This window comes from Rhineura floridana, chromosome 19, assembly GCF_030035675.1.
Source record: "Rhineura floridana isolate rRhiFlo1 chromosome 19, rRhiFlo1.hap2, whole genome shotgun sequence".
NCBI classification, from domain to species: Eukaryota; Metazoa; Chordata; class Lepidosauria; order Squamata; family Rhineuridae; genus Rhineura; species Rhineura floridana.
Window position 1 is genome coordinate 28,631,480 of NC_084498.1, and position 23,356 is coordinate 28,654,835.

Sequence of the window (23,356 nt, forward strand, 5' to 3'; positions counted from 1 at the left end):
AAGATCATTGCTAGAGAGCCAGTGTGGTGTAGTGGTTAAGGTGTTGGACTAAGACCTGGGAGACCAGGGTTCGAATTCCCACACAGCCATGAAGCTCACTGGGTGACCTTGGGCCAGTCACTGCCTCTCAGCCTCAGAGGGAGGCAATGGTAAACCCCCTCTGAATACTCATAGGGTCGCCATAAGTCGGGATGACTTGAAGGCAGTCCATTTCCATTTCAAAGATCATTGCAAAACAAAGAGAGAAATTCCTCTACAAGAAAAGGAATGCTGGTAGCCCAGTGGATTTAAGGGGCAGCAGATTCAAGAAAGTCCTTCACATAACATATTGATGTAACTTATGCAATTTGCTGACACAAGATGGCCACTGACTCAGATTTAACAAAGGGTTGAGACAAATTATGCTTAGTAACAATGGCTGTTGGTAATGGAGATCTAGCAATGGATATTAGTCACGACAGGTAAATAGAACTTGCTGTGTAACCGCTTCGTGTCTGGGTTAGCCACCCACAACCCACCCTAAAACTGTCCTCCACTCTTCAGAAATGCAGCAGAGAGGGAGAGAAAAAACAGAGGGCAAAGGCTATGGGGCTAGAGAAGAGAGGTTTGTGGGAATCTAACATCCCTTCAAAACACATTGAGTCTTCAGAAATCAGTTAATGTAGAATGGGGGAAGGGTAATCTAAAATGCCGTGATAAAGCTTCGGCTCCAGAGAGGACCCCACAACTTGCTGTTCTGAATCCTTTTGTAGGGACCAATAAGGAACTTAAAAATAAACTTCTTATAGGTAATTTACTGATGGCTGCTAGGATCACAGTCGCGACTTTTTGGAAAGATCTAAATGGAGCCACTTTGGAATACTGGTACCAAAAGATCTGGTACTTAGCCTTCATGGAAAAACGAACAACTAAACTTAGATTGGCACAAGCATAACTAAAACAAACAATTTTTTAAATATATGGTACCCATTTGTAGCCTACATTAACCAAAATGGACATGGTAAAAAACCACCTTCGTATGATACCTGCATCTGGAATGCTTAAGAGCTGCAATATTTAATAGCAGTTGTTTAAAACATAATGGGCCCAATATTAACACTTGATTTTTACTTTTACTTTTGATGATGTGTAAAAGACTTGGTAAAGATTATTTAATATTTTCATATAATTGGTATGGAGACAAGATGTCTGCAAACCTCTTTTTTTTTAAGAGCCAAGATGCGCGAGGGGGGGAGTTGTTGGGGGGAAAGGTTTAGTTTTGAGAAAAATGTTATTTATGTTCTTTCTTCTTTTTAATGACTGTATTACAATAGAATATGTTTAACTTTAAAATTTAATAAAATAAATACAAAAAATGCTATGATAAAAATAAGTTCTTTAAAATTAGTGAAGAAATTAGTGGAGAGGGAAAGATTCTGGAATAAAACATGATGATGCTGAATTTCCTGAAATAAAATGTTCCTCTACAACCAACTCTGTGAATGTTCAGGACAGCCTTGCACTTGAAAACATTATTTTAATTGCTGAAAGATACTGTTCCTGGCACCCCTGAGATCGCTGGTTGAGATAATCTTTTAAAGTGTTTTTAGAATGTTTTAAACTGTGTTTAGAATGCTTTTAAAATTGTTTTATCATGGATGTCTTTGCTGCCATGGGCTCCTTCTGGAGGAAGGGACATACATTGCATTATCATCATAAATTTGGAAAAGAAGGAGGGACCATTTCATGTTCTGCTTCAGGCACCAGGAAAAGTGGGCAACTCACCACAACAAATGGGAAGCTCATCCCGACCACAAAAAGGCCCACCCAGCTGATGGTCCCTATGATGGTCAGAGCTGACGGTCTTGCCGACTGACTGAAAACCTCCATTATAACCGAGAAGATAGCACCAGCTGAAAGAGGAAATAATGGCTAGTGATGGAGGGAAAATCCATTTTAAACCAGATATATACATGTCGTAGCTAGAAGCCACAGGAAGCCGCTCCCACCCCAACTCCTGGCCAGCCTTGTTCTGATCTACTCACATGGGCCGAGTCCATAGAAGAGGGTGAACAAGAAAATGAGGCCGATGCTGCAAAACGAAACCCAGGGGAATTGATCCTGGAAGGCAAGTAGCAAGCAAGGAGTGTGTGATTAAAACAATTGTGATGAACTCCAAAGACCACTGGTTCAAGAATACACATTTCGTCTTTCTCTCACTATACTGCTATAACTTTTGCTGCCAAAATGGTCCACAGCACAACAGATCCTGTAGTCATTATGATATGGTACCTTCCAGCCCAAGTTATAATGATATTTGGGATGGAGATAAAATCTGCATGAGCTGAAACAGAGACTTTCTCATGTCACATGAACAAATGCCGCCTACTCGCATGCATGAGCTGCAATCCCTAGACAACATAACACAGCTTAGAGATTATTATAATTAAGCAGTATATAAGTTGTCTAAATAATTAACCATAAACCCTTCAAAATTCTAGTTTTAACTGACTCTCCTGTGAGTTTTTGAAAGAAATCCAGTTGTCTGGATTCACTCCAAGTTTCAGGATATTATGAAGGGCAATTCTAACAGGCCACCAGGAAGGCAACACCAGTGGGCATTTCAAAGGTTTAGTAATGTAGGCAATATATTTTATGTAGGATCTGGGATCTAAAACTCTTCAATTGAAAAGTCAAGGCACTTGCGAATTCACCCATAACCCACCCACCCCCCATAGAAATAGTAAGTTAAGGCGCCATGGAAGTGACACAGTCAACACATTATACAGTCTTGCAAGTTGTGGTCTTGTGGTGTCTTGGTTAGAAGAGTGCGCTGAGGCCAGGGATGACGCCCAGCTTCAAATCGCCACTCAGCCACTGGATGCAATTCCAGGCCCATCCAATAGTAAAAAGAGATACCAAGCCCAACAGAATCTCCGCAGCAGCCTCTGCGAGTTGCTGGGCGGGGCAAAAGGCTCTCAGACTACAGAGTGCTGAAGCCCTTCTGTTGCGAACACACTGACTGTGACCAGGAAGCTGATCATCCAGGGGGAGAGGACGGTCCACAGAGGATCTGAAAAAGACCATGGCCAGACTTTGCTCACCTGAAGAGAGAGGGCCAGTACGAAGAGGGCCAAGACCACCGCCATCATGCCAAAGCCCCCCCACAGGAGAATCCTCCGGCCCAAGCGGTCAATGATGGAGCTCTGCTTGGTAAAAAAAAACCCTGTCAAATCAAACCGTAGAAGGACATGGGGACGATTCCACTGAGCATGCAGAGACTGCTCAGGATGACCTGGCCAGGGGGAACTTCCTGCTCCAGCAGAAAAGAAGGTAGGATTCCCCCTTCCACCCTGCCTGGCTTAGCCCATTTCCCAAAGGGCTTCCAGACCATGGTGGGCAAGCAATGTGTGGAAGAGCATTCACAAGACCTGCCCCTGCTGCTACCACCTCAGAGGCCAATGCGGGGCCCTGACCCCACACGGCACCAACAACTGAAGCAGCCCTTGGCTCTTCTTGCCGTATTCGGCTCTTTCCTTTCTCAGTGGGTGCTGTTCAGCACAAGAACGGAGCCAGCCCCTCTAGAACAAGGCACTGGACTACCCCCTACCCCCACCCCGTGGGCATTAACCTCCCTGCCTCATCCCAGGCTAGACTTACACATAGGATAGTGGCAGCAAATTCGCAGGTGCCAACCCCAAGAGCTACGTAAGGGATGAGGGCTTCCTCAAGCTTGGCTGTGCGGAAAACTTCAAAGGTGTAGAAGTAGATCTGGAAAAGCCAAAACAAGGAATGTCAGTGGGGGTAGGGGTGGGGAGGGAGGGAAGGAGGGAGGGAGAGCCAATGTGATATTTCACTAGCACAGTAAGTTTAAGGGTTGGGGAAAGCAGGACAGATCAAACCTTAATGACACTCTTGGGCAAAAGGACCCCCTACTTCTGTCACATGCAGGTGTTTGAAGATCCCCCCCCACAACCACCTCATGGGCTCTGCTATTGTTTTAAATTGCTGTGGATCTTGCTGCAAATTGCTTTTGTGTTGTGCTGCACATGTTATCTTGGTTTTGTTGTGCTGGTATTTACTTTTTTTTTTTAAGCCAGAGTAAATAATGATGATAGTGATTATAATAACAGTCATGGCACACTGAAACTTCTTGGAAAAAGACAGAAGAGTTAGTGCTACTGCCATCTGTCCTGTCCTGTCCCCCCCCCCAAAAAAAACCTCCCCTGCTAGAAACAGCGCAGGGAAAACACAGGAGGGGTCATGGCTCGCAGGTGCCCTGTACAAAGTGAGTGACGCAATTGTGGGAATTCCACACTAACACATGCCCCCTGTCTACTCTGAAGTAAGTCCCAGTGAGTGACGTGTGTACAGGTGTGCAGCCAAAGCAGGCAGGTGGATGGGGAGAAAGACGGTGAGCCCCCCCCTCCTGCTTAGAGTTACTGATGCCCTTCAGTGATTGTACTCAACGGCACTCAAGCCACAGAGGTTCAGGGTGGCGATCAGCAGGATGGCAATGCCCAGCGGCCACCGTAAGGACTGCTCCTTCATCAGTTCCAGGACGCCCAGGCTCTTGGAGCCCCTCGCAGCCGCCTTCTGCTTCATCATGTCCTCCAGCTCTGCTTGGCAAGGTGCGTCACCCCAGAGGTACTTCAAGGCTTTGCGGGAGGAGAGTGAGGAGAGCAAAGTCATTCAAACACTGACCTACCCAATTATCTGTAGGTTAGCTGACCGGAAAGGAAAAAGTTTCAGCAGTCACCAGAGGAAGCCGACAGCAGGAGTGTCCAAATAACTCTCATCCACGCTGAAGCTCTGTTCCCCCACTCGAAGGGATAGTTTGTGACAGAACAGGAGAAAACACACTGATTGGGCATCTGCCAGCCAGCTAGAGGTGGGCAGAACTGTCAGACTATGTCTAAAAGAGGTATTGGCAGACCTGAGGTTTTGGCTCTGGACACACATACCCCCAGAATTTATGAGGGTTCTAATTTTGATTCTAGAATTCTGAAACAGTCTCCAAGCTAGGCCTGGGGGCATAGTAGGCTGTGAGAACTTGCCATGCACATGGGAGCCCTCTGGTGTGGGGTGCCGCAGCCCGTGCCATTCTAACACTCCATGCCTTGGAGGGAGGCTCCAGTGCGTGGACAGCAAGGCCTGTCGCAGAGCAGGGTTGTCCAGCTGCCGTTCAGCATGTCCCCGTTATCTTTCCAATCTTAAGTTGGAAACATTCTGTTGTGGGCCCCTGTTTGCTTATTACCTTTTAAGCAGCCTTCTTTGTCTTCCTTTTGGATCAACAGGTATGGAGGGGATTCTGGGAAGAAGGGCAAGAGCAGGAACTGCAACAGGGCTGGGAACCCACACAGAGCCAAGAGCAATGGCCATAAAGCCTCCGTGCCAAAAAGATCTCTGGGGAAAACATGCACAAAGATGGTGGTGATCAATTCTTAATGGGGAAGACTGCACAACAGAGGGAAAGCATTTGCAGGGCAGAACCTGAGAATCTCCGATTTCCTTCTTTAAAATAAAAATACTGTAAAAACACAACTGGCAATGTTCTAGATCTCTCTGCCCCATTTTTAAGGCCAGCAAAAAGTTGTCACACCAACCTGTCATTCCAGGGTGCGTAAAAATGCAGCCTCACCAGCTTCTCTTCCTCCAAGGAGTCCAAGCACATCACTCGCGCCATCACTTTTATTTTATTTATTACATTTATATCCCACCTTTCCTCCAAGGAGCTCAAGGTGGTATACACGGTTCTCCTCCCTCTCCATTTTAACTTCACAACAACCCTGTGAGGTAGGTTAGGCTGAGAGGCTGTGACCAACCCAAGGTCACCCAGCAATTTATTATTATTATTATTATTTATTAAATTTATTAGTTGCCCATCTGGCTGGTTTACCGGCCACTCTGGGTGAAGTACAACATAAAAACATATAATTCACATTAAAACCTTAAAATTCCAACAATAAGACTAAAACCTAACCCGCCCCAAAAGCCTGCCTGAAGAGCCAGGTTTTCAAGGTCCGGTGGAAGCTCATCATGGAGGGGGCATGGCGGATGTCATTTGGGAGGGAGTTCCACAGAATGGGTGCCACGATTGAAAAAGCCCTCTCCCTAGTTCTCACCAGTCTAGCTGTTTTAACTGGTGGGACGGAGAGGTCTTTTGAGGCTGATCTTGTTGGGTGGTAACGTTGATGATGCTGGAGGCGCTCTTCCAGATAGACTGGGCCGAAACCGTGCAGGGTTTTAAAGGTCAAAAACAACACCTTGAATTGGGCCCGGAAAGCAACTGGTAAGCTTCATGGCCGAGTGGAGATTTGAACCCTGGTCTCCCAGGTCCTAGTCTGACACTCTAACCACTACACCACACTGGCACTTTTGACTATACAAGCTGAGAACTCTTTTGACTATGTCAGGTCCATCAGGGGTTGCCTTAGCCTCGTTGCCTGACTCCAAAACATGTTAAGGGTACTTTCCTGGTGTTGTGCTCTGCCCCACGCTGGATTCAGGGCAGAAAGTGCAGGACCAGGGAGAGCTCCCAGTGAGCAACTTACTCCAGCTGGCCTCCAGAGGACCTCTGCCAGGGTCCATGCCTTGTGGATAGCTCCAGCTTCTTAAAGGGCCAGTCCCCTGCCCTGAAGATGGCACTCTCCTCCCTCCCCTTGACTCCCACCTGAGGTGCCCCTTGTGCTGTTGGACGGGTGAGGACTTGGGGAGGCCTTTGGCATTTGCACCCGGGCTCCGGCTCCACAGACAGAGGTGGTTCTTCTGGAGGCTCATAGCCTCAGGGGTCTCTGGTCTCCAGCAGCCGTGTTCAGAGCCCTTCACCCACTCCGGCTTCTTGGCAGGAAAGTCCGCAGGCTCTGAGTCTGGACTCTGGGCCATGACACCTGGCTGCCACCAACTCGGCTTACTACCTGTGCCAATGGCCTCCCACTCACGGCCTCCTGGGCTGAACAGGGTAAAGATAGAATATGGCCCCATTTCCCTTTGGTCACCCAAGGATGCTGCCTGCTGAATCTACACAGGTGGTGGCCCCGTTTGTGTGTTGAGCATCAGGACTCCTCTCCAATGGTCTTCCATTAGTGGACCGGCATCTTCCGTGGCCTTTGTTTTCTTAGAGTCCCACTGAGCTTTCCCTTTGGCTCTCAGGTCCTGCTCTTAATAAAGGTGTCTCTTTCATTTGGCACTTGGTCGGAGTGAGTTTCTGATAAGTCCAATCCCTCCCTTCAGCTGCCTGGCATTTTGCTACCTGCTTTTTCCCAAGGAGAAGCAAGAGGAAATCCCTACGGTGCCCCCACCCAGAGACGGGGGGGGGGGCAGCTGGCCACTTTTCCACCCAAGCAAATATCTGGCTCATGGCTCTAGTCTCCTCCCTGGCAAAGAGGTAGAAGGGAAAGGGAGGGGTGGCACAAACAAGAAATAAAAGGTGCATAGCTGGCCTACCTCACAAGGTAGTTGGGGATGCCACAATCATAAGAGTGGTTAATACAAAACAGACATGCAACCATACAAAATGACAAAATTAGTCCAAGTGGGAAGAGGAAGAAAATGCAACTGGCAGAAAGTTGAGGAGAACTTCCTGGTGGGTGAAAAACAACACTTGATGACCTCAACAAGATGGATCAATGTGGGAAGAAAGAAGGAAGGGGGGTGATAAATAAGGAAATAATGTCTGCGACTTTACCTTAAGCCCATAATTTGTCCCAAGGCTTTTCCTAGTGAGAAAAACACAGAGGTAGTGGCCATAGCAAAACCTCTCCACTTCTTGGGTGAAATTTCTCCAACATAGGGGCCATGGCCATTCAGGCAGATACCTTCAGGGAGGAGGAAAAGTTAAATTTCCAGAAAACTCTCTCTCTCTCTCTCTCACACACACACACCTCTGCCTCCGCCCTTTAAGGACCTTTCCTGGAACACAACTGAGACCCTTGGTTGTGCCTGCGGTTAGTCTGTCTGTTTGTTAAGAGGACTTATATCCTGCCATTTTATGATAAAGAAGCTCTCAAGCCAGCAAACGTGACAAAAGAAAAATAAAACTATAGTGAAAGATTAAAGCAATTAAAACCAAAAGAGACAACATAGCAGATAGTTAAATAGCACAGTCTGCTTAAAATACCAAGGTTAATAATAATGTTTACAAAATGTTTGAACAAAATTGTCTTCACGAGGCAGCAGTGGAGAGTTAGAAGGAGAGAGATGGGGGGGGGGAGAGACAGATTTCCCGCAGATGAGAATTCGTAAAGGGGGGGGGTGTAACAGAAAAGGGCCTTGAGACTCTCCCGGCCACCACAATGTGAGCCTGTGTTGTGTTGCAGAGGCAAGTCTCCGCCCTGGACATTCAGGGGAGGGCAGGACTGGGGAACCTCTGGATGTGGGCCTCATCTGACCCACAGGGCCGTTTTCCTCAAGCGAGGCTCACCAACCCCACACATGATGTCTTACATGATGTCAGATGTGGGGCAGGTAAAGATAAGGCTGCAAAGGACCAGCTGGGAGTCTCAACATCTAACCAGAGTTCCTGAGTGGAGCAGATCCCTGCCCACAGTGGGGCCTGAACTCTGCACCACTCAGTCACACTGCGGAGTTTCCAGTCCTTAACCCTAAACCTCAACTAAGCTGCAGAGGAGGAGGAGGAGGAGGCAGTGGCAGCAGCCCATTAGCAGCAAAGCCATTTAGCGCCATCCCTTTTAAGTGGGCCTGAAAACTTGTTGGCAACCAGTGCAGCTGTTCTGAAGCAAATGTAGGATGCTCACACAAACAGATCCCTCTGAGCTACCTATGTTGCGTTCTGGACCACCTGCAGCGTCTACAGTCTTGTCAGAGGCAGCCCCACAAACAGCACCTTACAGCCATATTTGTAGAGAAACTAACCAAAATCTGTATCACTGTGGCCAGGTCTGACCTCCCCCCAAAATGAGTGTCCTTGGCGCAACAGCCTCAGCTGGGCAACCCCCCCTTTTCTGGCCAGATGCAGAGAAGCGATCCAGCGATGACCCTTATCTTTCAAGAGCAGCGCTCACTCTTCCAGAATATGCTGAAACCCTCCATCTGGAGAAATCACCCTCCCTCCACACACACACACCAGGGGTGCTTGTATCTTGTCTGGATTAAAGTTTAGTTTAAGCCCAACAAGCGGCAGCTCAGCACATCAGCACTGGCCTTGGAAATGGATGGAAAGGAGAGAGAGAGAGAGGTCGCATCAACACCACACCTTTTGAAGCACATTCCTCAGCCACCAAGAATCCTGGTAACAATAGTTTACCCCCACAGAGCTACAATTCTCAGCACCCTTAACACCCCAGGATTCTTTGGGGGAAGCAGCATGCTTTAAATGTGCTTTAAGTGTATGGTGTGGATGTGTCTCAGAGTTACATGTCACCTGCATACTGATGGTGACATATCCCAAATCTCCAGGTGACCTCCCACAGTGATGGAAACTTGCCAGGCACCAGAGGCCAGGATGTCTCCCAAACTGACCTTCCAGGGTGGGCCAGGAATGATGCCTCCATCCAGGACCTATCACTGTCAGGTAGCCCAGAAGGACATCACTGCTGAGAGTGCCCACCAGGACCAAACCCATCTCTGTCTGAAACCTGAAACCCAATTCAAGTGGGTCTAGAAGAGCTACATCTCCCTCTAAGGAGGCATCCACATATTTCAAGACCCACTTAGAGGCATGTTCATTTTATAAAGTAGGGCACGTGCATGTGGGGGGCCAGCTCACACTTCCCAAGATCAGGCCCCCACACTGAGAAGTATCCATGACGACAACAAGAGGAGGAGAGGAGAAGGAGCTGTTGCCACTAAGTGGCCCTTTTTGGACTCAGCTATAACTCTGAGCTGTTTTATCTGCAAAATGTCAAGTAGAACTGTCCCACTACAATTCCTCTCCACCTGCAGAGGGTCCTTGATGTGATAATTTCTGAACCTCGGGGCAGCCACACTGGATGACACTGTGCAGAGGCAATGATGGTGGGAAAGGTGTCTTTGCTTCCTTTGCTGCCACGGCGCAGGCGCAGACATGGCCTCTGGCTGGGCTGTGCTCGGTTGCATTTGACCTGAGTTGCCCTCCCCGACACCCCAGCCGTCATTGCCTTTGCATTTATGCATTTGCCTTGACTGAAGAAAGATGCAAAAGCCAGGGGACCCGGTGGTCCTACCTGCACTGAAGCCGTAGAGGAAGCGGCCTATCAGGATCATTTCAAAAGACTTGGCTATCTCACTGAAGCCAATGAGGAGGGCAGCTGTGATGATGACAAGGTCATTGCACATCAACGTTTTCTTTCTGCAAAAAGTAACATCCTGGGGTTAAACGGAGCCCTCCTCCTCTCCCACCTTCCTCCCCACTGAATATTCAGGCCGCTCCCTGACTGATATCTTGACAACTTAAATTTGTGTCAGTGCCAGCTGGGACAAGTTTTTGCACTCCATCAGTAAAATGTTGTGAATAAATGACACAAAATGTATGATTCAGAAAATTATTTAAAGTTACTGTGGGGACATACCGATCAAGGAGGGCAGTTCTATCAGCATGTCCCAACTGGGGAGGGGATGGGACAGGTGCTTACTTTCCGTATCTGGTGGTCAGGTGTGCACTCAAGAGGCAGCCGAGCAGCCCACCCAGGCAGTAAACGGACACAATCGAGGACCACAGCAAGGTGAGCGTCTCATGGCAGAGGGGGGAGCCATGTCGCTCTACCCACGTCTTGTTGATAAATCTCTTTATGTCCTGGGAAAAGGGGGGGGGACCGGAAAACAAGAACTTTAATATATATATATATATATAAAATAATAAACATAGGGAGGAGTGTTAGAAAGACAACAGCAGCAACTGCCCTGCCCAATCCTGTTTACAAAGGGGGGGGGAGAGGAGAGGCAACATCCTGGTAACCAGAAATACAGCCTGGTGTGCAGCCGGCACCCTAAACAGGCAGCTTCCAGCGGGACACCAGATTCCCTTGCCCACTCTGCCCACCACACTTCTTGGAAATGGGAATGTAGGAACAGAGGAAGGTGCCTTACACTGAGTCAGACCATTGGTCCATCTAGCTCAGTACTGTCTACACTGACGGGCAGCAGCTCTCCAGGGTTTCAGGCAGGAATCTCTCCCAGCCCTCCAGAGATGCCGTCTGGGATTGAATGTGGGACTTCTGCACGCAGAGCAGATGTTCTGCCACTGAGCTACAATGGCCCTTTCCCTACATGTCAAGAGCATGTTGACGATGCCGGTTGTCTGGAGTCATAATCCTTCAGGAGGCTTGGCCTGGCAGGCAGGCAGGCAGGCAGCCCATGCCCATCTCTCTCTCTGTCTCTTTCTCATCCTTTTGCCATACGACCCATTCCCTCCACCATGCTGCCTGCCAGAAGACCTGAAGAACCACCAAACAGATGACGCCCGTCTACTCTGGCATTATGGTCACCAATGAAGGGGGGGAGATGCCCTCATTCACGCCTTGAAAATGCCTCACTATCAGAGGCAGCCACTCTGCCCCACTCATTAGGGGATAGGAGTGCTCTGGCACCCCCACCTGGCAACCTTCTGCACAACTGGAGCACATAAAGCCAAATAATCCACACACTGCCAGGCTGTTCTCTGACTGTGCTAGTCAGGAGCGCTGTTTGACAAGCCTCCTCAAGGCTGTGTGTTGGAAGGAGAATATTTAGCTGCAGAAGCTTGTTTGACAATCCCTGATGCTTACCTGGGAAGGATAGGTGATCACAGAGAACTGGAAGCCAATAAGGAGGGTCCCACCCATTCCCACCACAAGGATCATTTGGAACACTCGCCGGAACTGAATCTGCAAAGATAAAAGTCCCATCTAGGCAGCTTGCTTGCCTTCCCTCCCCAAAGGCCATCAGTACTTGCAAGGGAAGAAGGGTGTGAGGGCTCTTCAATCATCTATTTCTGTTCTCAACTGAGGTCCCAGGCTGGGCAGATGGGCAACTGAAGCAGAGGAGAGGAGGACAGCTGGGTGTGATCTTGAGCCATGTGCATAACACCAGTTTGGGGCTGCCAGCTTCCCTCCCTCCCTCCAGCTCAGTGGGGAGATGGGAGCCAATTAGTGGCACTGCCAAAGGGGGGAGGATGGCAAGCCCCCCAAGCAAGGAGCACCCCCCCACACCTAGTGTATTTTCCCCACCAAGAAATACACTTGGCCTCCTCTGTGCCCCTTTAAGGATTTTTTTCCTGGTGTCATTGCTGGAGCCATTGGCTCTCCCAGCCACCTTGACAGCAACAGTGCGCTGGGATGTGTGAGCTGGCTTCAGGGAAGAGCCAAAGAAAACCCAAGGGCCTTGTTGCAAGGGAGCTGCACTGCAGCCAGGTCACCCGCAGTCCTGTGCTGGGGAAGGGAGGGCAGGAGTTCAGAAGAGGAAGCCTCTTCTCCCTCCCCGTTTGGGGAGATAGAAAGGGAAGGGCAGGCATTCTGGGTGCTGCTCTGGGGCATTCGCAAGCTGGACCCAAGGCGAGGGGCCAGGAAGAGTGCTGCACTGAGCCGCTTCCTTGGCCAAGCTGACGTGAGGTACTCACAAGGTCAGAAAAGAAGTGGGCTGCCATTTTCTACAGAAAATCTTGCTCAGTCCTTCTTTAGGTGGCTTGGAAACGTCCTCTAGCTTTCCCCAGCCAATAGCACAAAGATATTTAGGTAGCAAGAGGCACAGGGGGACTGGAGTGAAAGTTATTATTTCCAGGATTTCAGTGATTTATACCTGCTTCAGTGATTGGCTGAAGACAAGTTCTCTTGGGTTAACTATTTCAAGAAGGAGATGAGCCAGCCCTAAGTCATCATGAGATCAGCTCTCTCTCTCTCTCTGTGTCTCTCTCTCTCCTCTCCTGATCTGGGATAGGTGGGAAGGAAGGACATTCTCCTTTGCCTTCTTCCTGGCATTAGAACATTAAAAATCCACAAGAAAAAGCAACTTAGGCCACCATCTGTAGTTGCTCCTCTGTCTTGGCACAGAAATCTCACAATCTGTGCCTGGCTGCTTAAGGAAGGAACTCCACAGAGCTCCGCACCCAAGGACCCTTGCAGGTAGAAGTGGGGCTAGAGCCCGGCAGCCCTCAAGGACCCCTTTTGCAGATATGGGGCCCTTCAGATCTATGTTCCTAGTCATGGCTGAGATGATGGCACAAGGGGAAAGGCACCAGTGGGGCCTCTGGAAATGCTCAAGTCCAGAGAGAGACACACTTAACACTGGCAGCAGCAAATCCCACACTGAGCAGCCAGCCTGGCATTCCAGCCAGAGCCCCTTTTCTAAACAGACAGATGTGGTTAGGAAAGGGCAGTGCTCACAGTGTGTTTTCTGCCAATGCAAAGAATTCCTTTGTAAGTGGACAGAATGTATCTTTGGGGCTTGGGTGATACTGATGGCTTTGGATCTTTGTGCTGCAAGAGGATCCTCTGCCAACAGTGATTTTCCTCATCCTGTGAATGGTCGTTTGGCTGCAATGGCCAAACATACTGGCCGTAATGGGGAGGCTTTGCAGCAGGGGAGGCTTCAGAAGTCCCACCCGACGTGAGCACCAGGCAGCAAATATTCTGGACAGGAAAAGTGCTGAACTGCCAAAGCCAGACTCAGTTGCAGGTCTTCAGTGCGCCAAGCCTGGGAGCATCAGTGACTCACTCTATGCATGTGGAACCAGGCAGGAGAGTTGTGGCAGGCAGCAGGCGAAAGGGAGAGCAGTCCACTGAGAGACCCAGAAGGAAAGGCGCAAACTGAGCAGACGGCTCCCCAGAAGTGACTTTCCAACTGGCCCAGAGCGCAAGAGAGTGGGAAGTTTGAAGTGGAGGTGATCAGTAAAGGAAGTCAGATGAAGGCATCTGGCAAAGTGAACTGTGGTCCACAAAAGCTTCTGCCATAATGGATTTGTTAGCCTTCAGGGACAAGACCCATATTGTTTTTGCAACATGAGACAGGGCTGATTCCTCCCTGGGATTTCTTTTATATAACCCCTACCACTTGCCACACAAAGGAGTGGCATAGAAGCCTTCCCCCAATTTCTTCCAAACGTCAAGAATACCCCTTCACATACACCCCTTAACCCAGACTTTTGTTCCAGATACTGACTGTAAGGCAAACTGCTGCAGAATTTGACCAGGTGCCAATAAAGTGACTCAGGAAACAGGGCTGCATTTCCAGGGCACCTGACGGAGGGGGAGTCAGCAAAACAGCTCCTCATTTCCTGTGGACAGGGCTAGGCCTCGCTCTTTCCCCAATCCCATCCCCTGCAGGATTAATAATATGCCAACTGAAATAAAACGAGCCCTTTGAGACAACAGATCCTTTTCATGTTCTGTCCAGAGAGATGGTAATTCATTACCCAAACGTGTAATGCATTGTCTATGGCAGACAGTGACTAAACCTTGATGCCTCCCTCTAACTGTGATGCTGGATGAAATGCTTGTGTATCAATTGTCCATGACAAGAGGAGACAGGAGCTTTCTTAGGGAAGGAAGAATGGGAAAGCAGCAGATGGAAAAGAAGGAGCCACAAGCGAGCCCTTGCAAAGCCCAAAATTTCCACGCTGGCTTGGTTCCCCCAGTCAAGCTCTGCTTCATATTGCAATGGGCCAGGAGTAGGTGCCGCTTAGAAGCAGGGCCCCAGCAGTGGTAGCCCTGGTGCTCTGGAAGTGTCTTCCAGCAGCAGTAGCAGCCCAAAGCCCCATTTCTTTACTTTTTTGCAGTCAGGGCAGCACAGCATACCCTTTTCAGTGGCCCTTTGGACTGACAGCCCAGTTCCAAACAATGGCAGGTAACACAGGCTTTCTTCTCTGCTTGCTATTATTGATGTCAATAAGTGCAATTCCCTCCTCTTAAATATTAGGCAGGCGCCATCTCTATTATCTTTTTGGCGCCTATTTCTCTTTCCACAAGACTTTTAAGTTGAGACCTATCCCAGTCTGCGTCTATGTTGGAATTGCTTTTTAATATGTTCTTAAACCTTTAAAAAAGTTTTTAATCTTAGACGTTTTGAAAGCTTTTTTAAAGAAACGTTTTTAAAGATGTTTTGTTTTAATGTATTTTCAAGTTTGTTTTTATGTCTTCGAGTTTTTAGTGCTTTTGTTTGCTGCCCTGGGCTCCTGCCAGGAGGAAGGGCAGGATATAAATAAAATAGTTGTAATTATTAATGCATTCATTCTGTGAGCTGCCTTAAGTTTTGAAAATGTGGCATTAGAGTGTTTTTTTTAATAAAGACCCTCTAAATTTGATACTTGGATGGGAGTCTTGTACTGAATGAATTTATTTTATTTGCTTTTAAAGTTTCTTCCTCTTGTAATTCTGCAAACTTCCTTTTTAAAAACCCAAGAAAATTAAACGGTCAAAAAACTTCAGGAGAGTTAAGGCACTTACCAAATTCACTCATGTACCCATATGTCAGGAACTGTGACATGGAGGCACCAGCCTTCACTTTCAGGACACATAAGCAGAACATCCCTTTCCCTTCCAGTTTCTGACTCAGGGGTGGGAGACCCGTGGCCTGTCAGATGTTGCTGGCTGCTGGAAGTCAGTTGTCTGACATCTGGAGGGCCACAGATGTTCCTCCCTCTTCAGGTTGGAGGCAACACAAGACACGAAGGGCCCCCAAACTGCACCCCGGCCCTTTTATGCTTTCCCTATATACTTTATTAGCGAGAAAGCCTCTTCAAGGTGTCCACACCTAGCATTAGAAGCAGCATAGTTTAGAATTCAGGCAAAATGGCTACGCCCCAGCCCTCAGGACTTTCTGGCAAAGATGTGACAGAAAGATATTTTCAGATTTTCTTAAAATCTTTGCTGGAGTGGAAGACGCATCAGCCATTACAACTCAATCCCAAATAAAGAATTTTATTCTTACATACATCATCATCACATGCAGCAATATTTTCATGCCATTGCCTTTCTTCATTCGGAAACATAGTGATACTAACGCCTTTGCTTTGCATGCATGTATTTTGCAAAAGTATAACTTCTACAGCACTAACTAACAGTTGCATATACATGAAGGTGCTTCCAGATTTCCTCCGGGCTCACTTGCCTACCCTGAGAGCACAGCAGGTTCTCAAGAGAGGCCACATTGCCAAGACTGTAGCAAACATGCAGTGGATGTCCTGCAGCGGAGGATCTGCGGTGGGACAGGGCACGGCCTCAGGCAAAGACTCCCCACTTCACCTGGCTTGCAGATACTGCTGCCTCCTCACCCCAAACAACTCCATCCCATCTGAATCCTGAAACCAGGGGCCAAAGAAATCAGTAGGAGAGGGGGCAACGAAAGCAGTCATGACACTTTTCAAAAGACTTTTTAAGGCAGGGAGCAGTGAATCCCCCCCTCCCACTTAGAGCGGAGCTTTTTACTCCCCCCCAAGCCCAGTTTATATGTGCCTGGGGCAAGGGGGTGGGTGCATCCCGTTGGCAGGACCCCAAAGCCACCCCAGTAATGTTTGAAGGGTGGAATCCTGTGGGAACAGGGATGATCCTGGCATTTCAGACTACAATGATTATTGCCAATTACAGCTAATAGCTATTCTGATTCTGACCTGGAACTTGTTAAATAAAAGAGTAGCAGCCTTAAACTATGTCTTGTCAAGATTTTGAATCTTGCTGGGTGAGTGGTAGGACCATCTCTTTGTGGCAGGAGCTGGAGGAATACTGTCATTGTCACGGCAGCTAATTGGGGGAACCTTCAGTCAGTCTCCAGGCTTTAAAGTACATTGTCCTGGAAAGTAACAGCTACTTTAGTTACTTTTCACCAATGCTCCACTGATGCAATTATGTGATTGACGCTGAAATCAACAGTTTAAGAATGACCCTATCATCAAATATCTTTCTGTACCACAAAAATAGGCAAAACATTAAGTGATTTTTTTAAAAAAAATTAACAGCAGCAATTTTAACAACAAAATTAAAGCTAATCTTATTTTGAAGGCAGAGGCACAAAGGACAGTTATCTGAGGTAGTTTTTGCTTGGAGTGAAGAAATGATTCCAGATGGCCACTTGAGGGTGCCACAGGCACGGATGCTCCTCAGAGATCTTTTAGGATCTCAGCAAAACACCAGGAATGCCCCACACTTAGCAGGCTAGATGCATCTGTCCAGCCACCAGCAACAGGATCTAGACCATGCCACAGCCCCTGCAGAGCAGGACAGTTTCCAGGGAGAACCATTTCAAAGAGAAACTAAGATTCCCCCTCCCCCAATCTCTCCAAGACCCACCACTACCACCCTGGCTTTTGGGGGGGGGAGTTGAAAATTTCTAGGAGCTGCCCCAGCTAACACCAGCAGAGTATCTAAACCAAACTTGGAAATGGACTGCCTTCATGTCAATCCTGACTTATGGCGACCCTACAAACAGGGTTTTCATGGTAAGCGGTATTCAGAGGGGGATTACCATTGCCTTCCTCTGAGGCTGAGAGGCAGTGACTGGCCCTCTTTAGGAGCAGAGTCTTTGGTCTTCTCCAGCTGCACCGTTCAAAGCATTTTTCAAGGCCAAGCTGAAATAGAACTTCCTCTGTTTGAACCTACGACAATATTTTCAAAGGGAGGGTTTCCCCGCACAAATCAGATCCACATTTAGAACATGGTCCCAACAGGAACACCTAGCATAGTGCCACTGCCTCCTGTCACTAGCCAAGCTTGACATTTGAAGGCCAGAAATGACATTTTAGGGTTCAAATTCCAGACTTCAGGCATTCTCTCTTACACAAAGTAAAAATCAATTCTAAAACTGAAAACCCACACTCAGATTTTCAGAACACTCAGAAATTTCTAGAATTTCAAAACTAAATCGTGGCATGAGCATTTCCATACAGAAGTTTGAAACAGGGATTTTGAAGCAAGGACTTTTACACACAAATTCAGTATTTGAGAAATGGCCCCACCCAAAACACCTGGCTTCAGCTGTTGTTTCTTTCTACTCCCTACCAGGTGGAGAGGGGGAGAGAGAGAGAGAAGAGAGAAAGACCATAACCTCTCCCCCCCCCACCACCCCAGGGTGTTCCCCTTTGTTCTTCAGAGGCTACAACATGGTGGACTTGGTTTCTTCAGAAGGACTCCAAGAATTCTCACAGGCCTGGGCTTTGAAGTTCCGCTTGTTGAATTCTGCTGAGATTTCCAAGAAGGTTTTTCCTTTTGTCTCAGGGAGGAAGAAACCAACATAGAGAGCAGCACAAACACAAACGGTGAAGAAAGGGAGGTAGCAGTACTGCCCAAGGCCTTCCTGAGGGGAGAAGGAGAGAAGGTAAGGCCTTCAGCAGCAAGCCAAGGCTGCAAACCAGCTGAAGAAGCGCCCACTGGTGCAGCCAAAGGAATTTTGATGCAGACCAAGTCCTGCCCTCGCCCCTTCTCTCCTGAACCATCACATGCTGCAGGTGGGCTACCCACTGTGCTCTGGGGCTTTTTCCAAGGGTCTGCAAAGTTACCTGCTTAAGAATTTGCTTAGTGGGCCTTCTTTAATAGTTTTCACCCCCCCCGCAAATAAACTCTGGATTTTGATCCTGTAAGAGATAATGATGGCCACTAACATGGATGTCTGTTAAAGAGGATCAGACAAATTCATGGAGGAGGAGAAGGCTATCGATGGCTACTAGCCACAATGGCTGTGCTCTGTTTCCACTGGTGGATGCAGCAGGCCCCTGAATGCCAGTTGCTGGGAATCCCCAGCAGGGAGAGGTCTGTTTGCACTCATGTCTTGCTGACAAGGAAGAGTCATTTATCTTGCCGCAACCAGGTCTGCTTCTGGCATGCAGCCCCAGCAGGTTGCCCTCTCCGGAGGAAAAAGATCCCCCACCCCTCCCCTACAGAGTTTGCTGGGTAAGATCTCTGCCCTTCTTCTGAGATGTTGAGGAGCGCTGGGCAGGCTCCATCTCAGGTGAGGAGAGGAGAGGAGGGCTGGGGCGGGTGCCTGGCTTGTCTGTGGAGCACCCCCAGGCCCTTGGATGAAGGGGGCAGGAGTGAAACAGCCCAATGCCAGCTTCCCTCTCCATGTTCCCCCCAAAGGCCAGGGGCCCCACTTGCAAAGAGGAAGCCCTGTGCCGACCCTGGGGAGGGGGAGAGACTGGCAATGCTGAAGTCAGGGAGTGGAGGGCTTCTCTGCTGCCTAACAGGGAGGGAGGAGGACGAGGAGGGGATTCTACAGGGGCTGCCTTTCTCTGAAGGGTGGCTTCTGCCTCTGAAGGCCCTTCCCCACCACAAGGGGAGGGGAAGCACAACACTGGCAGGCAGCAGGGCTTTGGGGCTGCTCCTCTTTGGCCGGTCCATGAGGGGTGGGGTGAGGAGGAGGAGGAGCACTGGGGGGCAGGGAGGCCTCACTCAGCAGACCCTCCTGCCTCTTTGGTGGTGCATCTCAGGCCATTGTGTGTGGGGCAGTGATGAAGACACAGGACATTGCAATGCGAGTCCCCTGCTGGCTTCCTTTCCAATGCAAGGCATAAGAAAGGGGGAGGGTGTGGCAGACAGAAAGGCCAGCCATCTTGGTGCTGAGGCTTGGAACCCACAGCCCGCTTACTGGCCACTCAGCAGGTCCAGCCTGGGAGACAAGAGGGAGCCCCTGCCCTTGGCATTCATTCATCTCTCTCTCACACACAGACACCACCTGTAACCACAAGGGGGAGCCACTCCTCGTCTAGCAAGACTGGCCCAGGAGCGAAGCTGGCACTCCTTGGACACTCTTTGGCATTCCTGGGTCATTCAAACAGGTGAGGAAAGACCCAAGGTGGATTGCAATGCAACCGTCAAAGCTAAACGGGGCAGAAAAGGAGGTGTGGGGGCTTAGAATGGTCCCCTTCCCACCCCCAAATTATTAATGCACGGCGCAACCTGGCAAGGCAGAGACAGAGACAGGCTGATCTAGCTCACCACAAGGAAAGGAAATGCCATGCCCACCAGGAACAAGTTGGTCCAGAGCAGAGAACCACAGATCATGTAGGCAGCTGGGCGGGACACCTGATCAAAAATCTCCGTGGGTATAATCCCTGTCACGCCAGCTAGACAAATCAAGCAGTTTATTTATCGCTTCCTATTTTGAACTGCGAAGGTCAAAATACAACAACTTCACAACTCTCTATCCAACTTCTTGTGCCATTCCCAGGCTAAGCGTGTGTGTTTGGACCCAGCAAGCCAACTGCAGACAATCTGAAGCTTTGCAAAAAATCAGTGGAGGTCAGATGAGCCCATTGTCACCTCAGCCTGCCCCAGAAGCCCAGTAACCAGAGCACCATGCATAGCTGCTGGTACTGGATTCTCCCAGCAGCTAAGGCTAGCAAAGGTGCTCTGGTCACAATCTGCCTTTGGGTTTGATTTTACTGCATACTATATTATTTTTGTGAAAGGTAGGATGCGTTTAATGAACAAAACTTTCATAGGAAGGGAGTCAAGTGCACCAGAGTGTAGAAAAATGAGTGCTTGGACCTCTGCACCGCACCTTCTCTCGGGAATTTCTCAGGACTCAGCAGATTTTCCAGCAGCAATTGCTGGGTCCTCCTGGGATCTAATGGGCATGAAAATCTCCATTGACATCTAGTTCTCATGGATGCCAAGAATGCCATAAACAGAGTTGTACCCAATCCTACTCAGAGTAGACATACTGAAATTGACAGACATGTCTTAAGTTCATTAATTTCAACGAGTCTACCTTGAGTGTAACTGAGGTGGATGCCACTCAAAACCTTTGAGCTGTGCTGACATGCACGGCTGCTCATGATTCAGTCTGAATGGGAGCATCCACAGTTTTCCATTGATGGAACTCATTCCTCTCTGACTAACCTGGTCCAATTCCAAAGCTCAGGATGTAGGCGAAGATGCAAGCCATACTGAGGTAGGGCATCCAGTTGAATTGGTCCTGCAAGCCCAAGAGGACACAGGGTTACTTTGGCGGAGACTGGCTCGTATTTGGCCCCTGCTCAGTCCCAGCCACCCATCCTCCTTCAAGAGCTCAGTTACCTGCAGAGACATAGACACCATGAAGACAATGGCCCACACGGCCATGAGGCTGTAGCCACCGACCACCAGCATCCGTCGCCCGGCACGCTCAATGATGACATTCTGGGGCAAAGCAACACACCAGAGTCAGTTGCTGGTGGGCCGGAAGCCGAGACAGGAGCTGGTTCTCGCCCCAAGCCTGCCCCGGGGCCATGGGCGCCAATTCCTGTCCTTGCCAAACAATTCTCAGGTCTGGTCAAGCTGGCACCCTGGTTCACTGCCTTACTGGGAAAAGGGGAGTGGGAGGCAGGCCACACTATTGTCTGGCGGCAGGACCAACTCCTCTCCCTCCTGGGGGGGAGTAGATGGCCTCCCTGGGCACCTTCCTGCTCTTCTAATTCTCCTGAGATGCTAAAGGGATAGACATTTTAGGGTGGCTTACAAAAAGTTAACATTGCAACAAAACATTAATATATCCCAATTTTAAGAAGCAGAATAAGAGCAGTCAGCAGAAGTAAACAAAGTAGCATAAGAGCTGTTTGCAAAGGGTTAAAAAGCCAGGGTGAGCAGTGGGGTGTGTGTGTGGTGAGAGAGAGGCTGTCTGGCACAAATATGGCATCTAGGCAGGGCGGGGAGTAGCCCACAGTCGGCTGCCACCCGGGGAGGCGGCTCTTTCCCTGCAACCCTCTGCCCACCTCAGGTGAGAACATAGGAAGAGGCTGCAGGATCCGGCCAGTGGTCCACCTAGGCCAGCATCCTGTTCTCACAGCGGCCAGCCAGAGGCCCACGGGAAACCCAGAGGCACTCTCCCCCCCTGCGGCTTCCGGCAACTGGTTTTCAGAAGCAAACTGCCTCTGGCTATGGTGGCAGCGCATAGCCATCGTGGCTAGTAGCCACTGACAGCCTCCTCCTCCATGAGATGGCAGCAATGCTCAACAGCCTTCGGCGAAGGCAGCAGGCGTAAAGGGAGGCACACCAAGAGGCAAGCATCCTGACCCCCAACTGTGAAGGGCTTTAAAGGCCAAAACCAGCCATTGGATGGACCCTGGAAATGAGCTGGGAGCCAATGTAGGGGGCGAAGCAGAGAGATAACTATGTTCACAATGCAGCTCCACTTGCAGTTGTATTTGGAACAAATGGTGGTTTCTGAGCCATCCTCAAAGGCCGGCTCATTCCACATTTAGTGAAACTATATCGGGCCCACATAAGAAGCATCTGGCTGCTGGGGCAGGCCAAAGGGGCCCATCTAGTCCAGGATCCTGTTCTCACAGGGGCTAACCAGGAGCCCAAAGGGAACCCCACAAGCTCTCCCTATGTGCAATTCCCAGGAACCAGAATCCACTCTGAATCCACTGCTTGTGTGCAGAAGCCAGAGCCCCCGACAGTGACAGCAGCCAGGGACAGTCTTATCCTCCACGGATTTGTCGAATCCCCTTCCAGAGTGAGCAGCCATCCTACAACTTGAGGCAGAGTTCAACTATGCGCTGTGTGAAGAATTTCTTCTCTTTGTCTGTCCTGAACCTCTCCAGCATCCTCTGGATGACCCCGCTGGGCTCTGGTATTACGCGAGAGGGAAAGAAGGGCCGCTTTAGACTCTCTCCAAACCAAGCACAGCTGGACCCGCTTCTGCCACATCCCCCCTCCTTGCTCCAAACGTTTCCTCATAGGAGAGTCACTCCAGCCCCATAGTCATTCTGGTTGCCATTTTTCTGAACCTTTCCCAGGCTCCTCCACATTATCCTTTTTGAGGTGAGGCAGAAGCGACCAGATCTGTCCATGGGAGGAAGAGGCCACATGCTGTCCCCCCAAATCTCCAACCAGGAGCTCCACCTGCCTCAGAAATGGCTCCCACCTCCGGCTTGGAAACCACTAAGCAGAAGGCATGATCACTCTCACTCTCTCTCTCTGCTATTGCCTAGAGGGAACAGACGGGGGTGGGTTGGTGGGAGGAGGCTTGCCCCAAAGGGCAGCTGAGATTCTCACACAAGTCATGGCTGTGATGAGCTCACAGCTCCCTGTGCCAATAACGCTGTACTGGATTTTGTCATCAGGGATCCCAGCTTTTTGGAAGACGTATGAAGCATAGAAGTACATCTGGGGACACAAAGAGAGAGAGAACAGGTTGGATGCAGGGCTCTGGCTTCTGCACACAAGCAGTGGATTCAGAGTGGATCTGGACCCCCTCTGGGGCTCAGCAGAGCGGGCAGGGAGGAGACACAGGAAGAGGAAGGGCAGGCAGCACCCGGCAGCCGGGATGACAAAAACTGGGTGGGTGTAAGGGTAAGCGCCTGCCAATGCTTTTGTACTTTCAAGTTTTTGCAAGAACAGTCTGTACTACTCCGAAGTCTCCCTGTGTGTGTTTGCGGGGAGGGAAAGCAGCTCCTGGCCTTGCCCTGGTCTTACACAACCTCCAGGCCTGTGCTGCGGGGTGATGACTGCCAAATCCCCCTGGAGGTCAGCCTGGCTCTCAAGGCCTTTGACAA

At 49.4% G+C, this 23,356-nt stretch overlaps 1 protein-coding gene across 1 annotated transcript in view; it reads right to left on the reverse strand.

The window, feature by feature from the left end:
- LOC133373488 (uncharacterized) overlaps nt 1-23,356 on the reverse strand; it is a 34,914-nt gene that overhangs the window by 1,620 nt on the left and 9,938 nt on the right. The window contains exons 8-23 of the mRNA XM_061603300.1: nt 22,857-22,967; nt 20,895-20,996; nt 20,718-20,793; nt 19,812-19,939; nt 17,975-18,174; nt 16,160-16,244; nt 11,682-11,780; nt 10,551-10,711; nt 10,143-10,267; nt 7,667-7,796; nt 5,237-5,385; nt 4,450-4,637; nt 3,640-3,750; nt 3,084-3,185; nt 2,025-2,100; nt 1,765-1,892 (exon numbers count right to left, since the gene is read on the reverse strand). Of these exons, the coding sequence (XP_061459284.1) occupies nt 1,765-1,892; nt 2,025-2,100; nt 3,084-3,185; nt 3,640-3,750; nt 4,450-4,637; nt 5,237-5,385; nt 7,667-7,796; nt 10,143-10,267; nt 10,551-10,711; nt 11,682-11,780; nt 16,160-16,244; nt 17,975-18,174; nt 19,812-19,939; nt 20,718-20,793; nt 20,895-20,996; nt 22,857-22,967 (1,971 nt within the window). The remainder of the gene's footprint in view (nt 1-1,764; nt 1,893-2,024; nt 2,101-3,083; nt 3,186-3,639; nt 3,751-4,449; nt 4,638-5,236; nt 5,386-7,666; nt 7,797-10,142; nt 10,268-10,550; nt 10,712-11,681; nt 11,781-16,159; nt 16,245-17,974; nt 18,175-19,811; nt 19,940-20,717; nt 20,794-20,894; nt 20,997-22,856; nt 22,968-23,356) is intronic.